Source organism: Mustela erminea, chromosome 4 (assembly GCF_009829155.1).
Source record: "Mustela erminea isolate mMusErm1 chromosome 4, mMusErm1.Pri, whole genome shotgun sequence".
NCBI classification, from domain to species: Eukaryota; Metazoa; Chordata; class Mammalia; order Carnivora; family Mustelidae; genus Mustela; species Mustela erminea.
In genome coordinates this window covers 150,352,404-150,362,371 of record NC_045617.1, presented here as the reverse complement: position 1 = coordinate 150,362,371, position 9,968 = coordinate 150,352,404, and the positions used below count along the sequence as shown (strand labels likewise).

Below are 9,968 nucleotides of genomic sequence, written 5' to 3'. Positions count from 1 at the left end.
CTTTCTCCTCTCCATCTCCGCATGTCCTCCATGTTATTTGTTATGCTCCACAAATAAGCGAAACCATATGATACTTGACTCTCTCTGCTTGACTTATTTCACTCAGCAGAATCTCTTCCAGTCCCGTCCATGTTGCTACAAATGTTGGGTATTCATCCTTTCTGATGGAGGCATAATAATCCATAGTGTATATGGACCACATCTTCATTATCCATTCGTCCGTTGAAGGGCATCTTGGTTCTTTCCACAATTTGGCGACTATGGCCATTGCTGTTATAAAACATTGGGGTACAGATGGCCCTTCTTTTCACTACGTCTGTATCTTTGGGGTAAAAACCCAGTAGCGCAATTGCAGGGTCATAGGGAAGCTCTATTTTTAACTTCTTAAGGAATCTCCACACTGTTCTCCAAAGTGGCTGAACCAACTTGCATTCCCACCAACAGTGGAAGAGGGTTCCCCTTTCTCCACATCCTCTCCTACACACGTTGTTTCCTGTCTTGCTAATTTTGGCCATTCTAACAGGTGTAAGGTGGTATCTCAATGTGGTTTTAATTTGAATCTCCCTGAGGGCTAGTGATGATGAACTTTTTTCATGTGTCTGATAGTCATTTGTATGTCTTCACTGGAGAAGTGTCTGTTCATGTCTTCTGCCCATTTTTTGACATGATTATCTGTTTTGTGTGTGTTGACTTTGAGAGGTTCTTTATAGATCCTGGATATCAGCCTTTTGTCTGTACTGTCATTTGCAAATATCTTCTCCCATTCCATGGGCTGCCTCTTTGTTTTGTTGACTGTTTCCTTTGCTGTGCAGAAAAACTGTCCTTTTTTTGAAGCCATTTTGAATTGACTTATTCCATGTTATTTCCAGAATACAGAAAAAGAGCCTGTATATTAAGGAGGCATTTAGAAGCTCAACATGAGAGTAGGGATGAGGCACAAATTAAAGGTGCAGAGCTACAAAGCTCAGGAAACAGGAGTTGTGTGAACGTTCTGTGTAAGACCTCCTTCATAGGACAGAAGGCTGGATTGTGCTTTCTGAGTCTATTTCCACCCTAAAGTTCTATGACCTTTTAATTTCCAGCACTATCCCAACCTTATATGGTTAAAGAATGTCCAGTGCATTTTGTAATTTGGGCATTTTGGGAGCTAAGTCCTCTGTACTTTCCTGTCTCTGGGTTTATCAGTTCCGTACATGCATCACATTTGTGAGCACTTTTGTGTACATGAGTGTCTGTGCATAACAATGAATTCTGGAACACTGAAAAGAAATTTTAAAATAAATATTTTTTAAAGTTATGCAAACATAAAATTTTAACCATTCCAAGTTTAGTTCTAGACCATTATGGTAAAATCACCAGTGTGAAAAATAAAGAGAGTGAGAAATGAATAATAATTTGTGGGTAGGTGATTTCAATTTTATTTTTGAGGATTAAATTTGAACCAAGCTTAGTTCCTACTGTTTTCACAAATGCTAAACCTCACCAACTCCCTTGATGAATATTATTATCTTCAGTGAACATAGAGAGAACCTGGTGTACATGAGAGTTACAAAACTGCTCAAGGACACATTACCTCCGAGTAGTGAAGCTGGGATTTGACACCAAGATCTGAGTCCATAATCTGTGCAATGAAGCACTATGCTTAACTTAACTGACCTCTTACCACATAAATACTTCACACTCATTACTTAAATTTCCATTTTGAATTGAGAAAAATTACATCCCAATCTCATGCTACTTGGTAGTAATAGTTCCTTCTTCATGATTATAACATTTCCATGTTATAGCAGAACTGCTTATAGCAATGATATACCATAGGTAAATTATTTTACTAGACTGCAGCAAATAAATTTATTGTTCCTTGACCCTACTCTATGCATATAAAGCACCTTAGATCTGAAGTTTATGGTCAGAAATTATATCAACAAAAACTTTATAAACAACAAAAAAACTAAAAGATATTTACACACTAAGTCAGTCATTAACCAATCCACCTACATAATGATATACTAAAGTATTCACATTAGTGAAATATATATTTTTATCACCTTTCTGTATTCTTTTAGAATTGAAATGGGGTTTTACCTACAGAGTTCCAAAGCAACCAGAGGACTGACTCAGATACATGGTAAATTCCAAGCAGAAAAACAACTCACTGACTTTAATGAGCTGCTTTTTTTCCAGTTAACTCCATTGCTACTTTTACTGAATGGCCAGGTGGGTAACAGCTAACACAGGTTACTGTGTGTATGTGGTAACCAGAGGCTTCTGAAATTAGTTTAAATTCTGAAACAAATCAGTAAGGCTATTTAAATGCTGTGTTCACAGTCATGACTATTATTCCGAGAAACACAGAGCCTCTGTACATATGAATGAGAGTTAATAAGAAAGGTGAGTATTCCTGGCACCAAAACACATGCACAAAATGGGGCAATATAGTGGGGAACACCAAAACTGATACAGGGAACATCAGTGTCTACAATGTCGAATAGCAGGGAAAATATGAGGAGGAGGTTGGGGTGATGTGATGATAATATCTGGAATGCACAAATTTGGAAATGAATTTAGCAAGTCGTGCTGCTACCAAATAGTGAAGCTTATCCCAAGAATATGGGTCATTTAACTTTTTACCTCCACCCCTTTGATAAGGGAAACATTTGTCATGATCAAGTGATACTTAGGTCACATGGTCAAGAAAGAAAAACTCCTCAAAATATACCCCACTCTTAAATTATATCACTAACACATGGATTTGTTACCTAACCAAAACACAACCATAGGTGTCATAGTATCATTAAACCCTCTCAATACTTTACAATTCAGTGTGATTGGATTTGCCATATTATTTTTAAAAAACACTCTGGTTATGAGTAAACAGAGAGGCTTTGGGCAATGAGCACAGGGAGTGTTAACAGAGGTGGTCCAAATGGGAGAGAGCACACAAACAACTGAACTGGGGATACTCATGGTAAGCTACATGGCAAGCTATTTCTGCCTAGGGCTGATGCTAGTTTGATTACTACGATCTTGTCTCCTAGACTTTCCTAAGGAGCCATGGACACAAACAATGGAAGTTCCACAACAGATTTCATCCTGCTGGGCTTTTCTGATCGGCCCCAATTTGAACCCATCATCTCTGGGGTGGTCTTCATCTTCTATATTGTGACTCTGGTAGGAAACACAACCATCATTCTGGTATCTTACCTAGACACCCAGCTCCATACGCCCATGTATTTCTTCTTGTCCAATTTGTCTTTTTTGGATCTCTGCTATGCAACTAGCATTATCCCCCAGATGCTGGTAAATCTATGGGGCCCGACAAAGTCTATTACGTATGGAGGGTGTGTGCTCCAATTCTTCTTTGCCCTTGACCTGGGAGCCACTGAATGTCTTCTCTTGGCTGTGATGGCCTATGACCGCTATGCTGCTGTCTGTCAACCTCTTCACTACACGGTCATAATGCACCCTCAGCTTTGCCAGAATATGGTGCTCACTGCCTGGTTAGGTGGTCTTGGAAGTGCGTTAATTCTTTGCTCCCTGACTTTGAAATTACCAAGATGTGGCCACCGGGTGGTGGATAATTTTTTCTGTGAGATGCCAGCATTGATCAAGATGGCTTGTGTACGCTCAAAAATAATGGAGATCATTGTCTTTGCTCTCGGGGTGATATTTCTTCTAGTACCTCTATCACTAATTCTCATCTCATATGGAGTTATCACTCAAGCAGTCGTGAGGATCAAGTCAGCAGCAAGGTGGAGTAAGGTCCTTAATACATGTGGTTCCCACCTCACAGTAGTAACTCTGTTTTATGGAACACTCATTTACATGTACATGAAGCCACAGAATAGCACATCCCAAGATGAGGGGAAGTTCCTTACTCTCTTTTACACAATCATCACACCCACTCTTAATCCTCTGATCTATACATTAAGAAACAAAGATGTAAAGAGCGCAGTAAAGAGAATACTGTCTGTGGAGAAATGGTCAACCAAGCCATGAGTTAGTTGGAAGAGAGCTAAGGAAATAATATTGACCTTTACGAACAGATGTATTGATTCATTTATGCAAAGAGCATTTATTGGGTGTTTATTGGGTACCAAGAATTGTACTGGGTACTGGCTTTGTAAATCAGTAGAAGCAGACAGAAACTATAAGGAGAGAGATGGTCAATTCATACACTTAAAAAACTTCAAGACTAATCAGGGCTACTGATAAGTAAACATAACTATGAGATGTGATTAGGTACAGTAACAAATATTAAGAAAATATTTCACAGGGAAATTTATTTTAATTTAAGATTCACAGGACACTGATTACTTCTTCTAAGACTTAACACTTTTATGGAAAATAACACACCCTTGAGGCACCTGATACACCAGCAGGGCCTTTGTGCTGGAGATCAGATAACCACTGATACCCACTCTATCTTAGGCTTCTAGTTTTAACTAGGCACAAGGCCACCATATCACATTTCTGCCTACCACATTTCTGAACCTGGCTTCCCCCAATACAATGCCAGAGATTCAATGTGTGTAACTCCTGAGTTATCTTCTCAAACACGAAACCATTTATTCTCCCTCTTCCCCCACCCCTTCCTCTTGGCTGGAATGTGAATGTGAAGAGTATCTAGCTTTACCAAACCCTGAGAGGGAGTGAAATAATAAGATGGAAAGAGAACCACCCACCAATAGAGGAATGCCTCCAGAATAATATAGGGGGGAAAAGCTTCTATATTGTTTAATATTAATTAAGCCACTCTGCTTTGGGATCTATTAGAGTAGCTTAACTTGAACCCTCCACGGCCTGATAAGGAGTTTGGTATTTCCATAAGGTACTATGATCCTTGGGCCAGCAGCAACACCACACTTGGTCCCGTATCAAAAATGCATACTCTTGGGCCCACCTCAGACCTACTGACCAGCTATCCAAGGATGGATCCAGCAACTGATTTTTTGAAGATTTTATCTATGTATTTATTCCATTGAGAGACGTGAGAACGGAACACAAGCAGGGGGAGTGGGAGAGGGAGAAGCAGGTTTCCCACTGGGCAGGGAGCCCCATGTGGGGCTGGATCCCAGGACCCTGGAATCATGACCTGATGTTTAATGACGGAGTCACACAGGTGTGTCCCCACCCACCCACCTACCCCACCCCCAGCAGCAACTGATATTTTTAACAAACACTACAGGTGATCAGGATAAAGTCTGAGAACTACTATAATACAGAATATAATAATACAAACTAAACTATAAAACTAATATAATACAGAATAGGGAGATGTTGGGTTCTAAACAGAAAATTAACATAGTTTTATGGATTTTAATTTATTTCCTCCCCATACACCTGTGAAAGGGGGTGGGTAATGGTTTTTCTAGGCTCTTAGATAAGAGAAATAAAGGAAATGAGGCATTTCCTCTAAATGAAATCACTATAAAAGGGTGTTCTTTATTTAATACTATCCTCTTGCTATCTTGTTTAATAATATTCTTTGTTTTGTTCAATTATGGCGGCAGTAATGGTAATTTTCTGGTAAGGGACTTGATTTAACAAAATAAAAATTTAGCAATCTCATATTAGTTTCCCCATTTTTTTTACTTGTTTTTAGTGGTATATACATTCTAACTCTGAGAATCTCTATGCTGAAGAGAAAACTATTCCCCCTCTCTACAAATCAACCATTTCAGAACTGGAAATTCTGTCTGCATGTGAGAGTCCTCACATTGTCGGTGCCCTTGCTTTGTGATTACAAGGCCAAATAAGCCACAATCTACCTGGAGTGTGTGGGTGGGGTTCTGAGGTGTATAGGTGTTAATGTTCTTTTCTCTTCTATTCTCAATCTTTGTGGTTCCCACATTCCACAGGGAAAACACATTATAACTTTACTTTAAACATTTGATTCCTCATTGAACACTACATTAAAAACTAATGATATACTGTATGGTGGCTAACTGAACATAATAAAAATGAAATAAAATTAAAATTTTAGGCTGCAAAAAAATTAAAAATTTTAAAATTTTAAAAATAAACATTCAATTCCTTTCTGCAGGTAACTTTAAAATAGCCAGGTGTGTAAGCCTTAAGAATAATACGGAATCTGAGAGAGGGTGATGATATCCAAAGACAGGAAGCCCTAGAGACAATGTAACATTTATGGTGTTGCAAGGACTTTCTTTGGAGAACATTTAGAATGGTGACACTGTGGACAATGGAAATGAGTATCAAGTTTTGTGAAAAAAGCTCACCCCCAATCTTAGTAAACTAGTGATGTATCACTTACAAACCTTTTACTCAACTCTTAAATCAGTTGCTATCTTACTTTAGGAGAGATATCCTTACAAATTTCATCACTCTATCTTGTGAATGCCCTCCAAAACCTACACTGGCATTATCCTTTTCTGTGTTTGTTGTAGATATGTTTGAGGAAAAGGCACTAGTGAGCTTTTCAACAACATAGAACCTCTTATTCATGTGTGATTTTACCGTGTCTAATTTGGCTTTCTAAATGATTCCATATTCAGTAAATGTCTGGATAATGATTAAGTGAATGAAGAGGTTTTTTTAATAAATATACATGAAAATATTCTTATTCTACAGAATATGACAAATGTTCATTGGGTAATGAATACTGGAGGTGCACCTTCAGGCTTTTAACATTTAGGACATTTGCAATACCTGACACCTAAGAAAAGGGAAGTATAGTATAGTTTTTTTCTTTCACCTGCATAATAATATAGAATCTATATAATAATATAGAATGAGTGTTTATCTGGGCATGACAAAAACAGAAAGAATAAAACAAAAAGTTTCTCATCATCTCATAATGTAGAAATCATGACTGCAAACTTTTTAGTTAATTTCATTTTAAAATATTCCCTTCCATACTAAAGTTTGGGTCACGCTGAGTAGCTGATTTATTTCTCCCAATGTGTACATTTACATCAGATGAATCACACCCAAGGGAGAAAAACTTGACTCCTAGAAGAGTAGGAATACATCTCAGTTGATTGGTGGCCCTCCAAAGACCACTGTACATGAACAGACATACCATGTAACTGATGTGAGAAGGTCACTGGGAGAAAGATGCTGACAATGACAAGACTGGAAAAACAATGTCTTCCTGTTATAGCACATGCTTGTCCCTGTCTGCAAAAAGACTGAGCTCTCCCCAGGGACAAAATGATGGATGAGGAAACATACCCAGGCTCTAGCACCCGAGGAAGATATGAATGGTCTTCTAGGTTAGTGACTAACACCTTGCATTCAATGATGGCCTCAGCTAATCAAGGTCAAATGTTAGAGACTCCTTGGTATTCTATATAAAAAGCTTGATAACATAACGTATTATCAAGAATTTGGGGAAACAGAAACCTCAGCTTTTCCTGATTGTGATAGTGATCTGCTGCCACTTAAATACTCTCTAAAGAAATAAACTGCCCTGCTGCAAATGACAGACATAGGCTGAAAATCCCTTACCCACAATTCTGAATTTAACCAGTTTGGAAAACTGAAAATGTTCATAATGTTGTTGGCAGCAAATGTAGTAGATGGGTCCTAAATAGGTATGAGGGTACTTCTGCTCTTTCAGTTCTGGTGTTTTAAAAAGTCAGATTTTTTTTTTCCAAGGCAAGATGGCAGAGGAGTGAGGGGCTCCGTTTCGACTGGTCTCCTGAATTTAGCTGGATATCTTCCAAGCTAGTCTGAACTCCCATGAAATCAGCCTGAGATGTAAGAATATATGTCCTGGATCTCTACAGGGGCAGAGGATCTTCCATGCAGAGGTACAAAGAACAGAGTTGTGATTGCGCGGACAGATACCGGAGGCTAAACAGAAGGGGGAGGGGCCATCAGAAGCTACCCATTGGAAAGTAAAATAAATCCCCAGTGCAAAAACGTCCTGCACCTGGGACAAACGGTGGGACCCAGGCAGCCGCTCATGTGGACCTATGCCTACAGACATGGGGGGTGCTGTTGCTGCAGCTACCACCCACAGCCACTCATACCAGGATTGCTTGTGGTTTTGAGGCACAGGGGCAGAGACAAGCTGGGGCCTGGCTGAACCACTGAGAGATGACCGGGGGCAGGCGCCGCCTGTGGGAGGCTGCAGTTTTCAGCGGCACTTACAGAGGAGGAGACTGTGTATTCTGGAGGGTTCAGAGAGAAATAGACTGGCTCCTCTCCTCTGGGGCAGAGGTCTGGGGGCAGATATTTTCCTTTGTTCTGACCCTCTGAAAAGGTGCAAAAAAACTGCCAGAAGACCAAAGCCCAAAAAACCGGTTTGGACAGAGCCCAGCCCCTGGACAGGGGGCAGGGAACTCCACCCAAGCAGGACCAGCTGAAAAACAAGGCAGCAGGTCCCTCCTGCAGAGGACAAGCTGAAAGAACAAGAAGACAACAACCACAGGGTCCCCATAAAACTGCAAAACCCCAACACCAGAGGAAAACAGTATATTAAGCTCCCGGTTTGCCTCACAGACTGTATATTTCTTAGATACAACTTTTTTTTTTTCAGTGTTACAAGATTCATTGTTTATGCACCAAACCCAGTGCTCCATGTAATTCTTTCTCATGTTTTTTCTCCTTTTTACCTACTTACCATTTCAACTGATGTTTAATATAACATATTCCATAGTAACTTTTTATTTTTTTCATAGTAACTTTTTAACTCCTACTGTTGCACACATATCATTTTTCATTTTCTTTTTTTCTACATGTATAGATATAAGCTTCAATGTAGTCCTTTTTTCCCTTTTCAATACTACCTCTCTCTATATATACCAGTTTAATTTCCCTGTAACTCTGGGAAGTAGTGTTCTCTAACAAAGAGAACAAAATACATTCAGGAAGAACTGAAACACCCTATCTCGCCCACATTAAGAGATTATAGCCTCCCCTCCTCCCACCCCTCTTTTTTCTTTTAATTTAACTTGATAAGTGTGGGAAGCCATGCAGAAGCTTGAGATATGAGCCAAACCAGGCCCTGACTTGTGCCTCCCTGACATTAAGGGGTTAAGCAACCTCAGCAATGGAAAGGTTGAGTAGTGCTGAGAAAGGGTCTGTGCTGTGAGTCCCATGATCGCCTATATGACTACCCATTGGGGTTTATCAGGAACAGGATAATGCAGGCCTAAGTCATAAATCCATGACTGGACTTTGCTGTTCTTGCATGTTTATAAAAAATAAAAAATTTTTAAAAAAAATGCACCTGGCACCCTTCTTCAGTCCATTCATCAATAGGGATCTTATCTATAAGTAAGCAACATGCTGGCATCAGGATGTCTGCCTGTTTAACCTAAGGGAACTGGTAAACAAGAGCCTGGAGAAACTATTTTTGGTATGTGGTGGGCGGTTAGTCTCCCCTAAGTGTTTCTGCTTTCTATATATTCGTGCACACTTCGTAATAAAGTTGGCACTGTTTGGACATCATCCACTGTGTCCCTCCTGTCCCCATCTCTTTACATCTCATCTTTGTCTCACCATCCTCTTACCCTCTCAACCCTGGCCATGTTGTCGCACCAGCCGTGACAGATAAGTATTATTCTTGGAGAGGATGTGGAGAAAGGGGAACCCTCTTACACTGCTGGTGGGAAAGCAAGTTGGTTCAGCCACTTTGGAAAACAGTATGGAGCTTCCTCAAGAAATTAAAAATAGAGCTTCCCTATGACCCTGCAATTGCACTACTGGGTATCTACCCCAAAGATACAGATGTAGTGAAAAGAAGGACCATCGGTACCCCAATATTCATAGCATCAATGGCCACGGTCACCAAACTGCGGAAAGAAACAAGATGCCCTTCAGTGGATGAATGGATAAGGAAGATGTGGTCCATATAAACTACGGAGTATTGTGTAAGAGGGTTCCCCTTTCTCCACATCCTCTCCAACACATGTTGTTTCCTGTTTTGTTAATTTTGGCCATTCTAACTGGTATAAGGTGATATCTCAATGTGGTTTTAATTTGAATCTCCCTGA

General features: G+C 39.8%; 1 protein-coding gene across 1 annotated transcript; it reads left to right on the top strand.

Moving 5' to 3' along the window:
* Positions 1-3,054: 3,054 nt before the first annotated feature.
* Positions 3,055-3,999, top strand: LOC116589466 (olfactory receptor 2W1-like). Its single transcript, XM_032341401.1, has one exon. It carries the CDS (start codon positions 3,055-3,057, stop codon positions 3,997-3,999), a length of 945 nt encoding a protein of 314 aa, XP_032197292.1.
* The last annotated feature ends 5,969 nt before the right edge of the window (positions 4,000-9,968 follow it).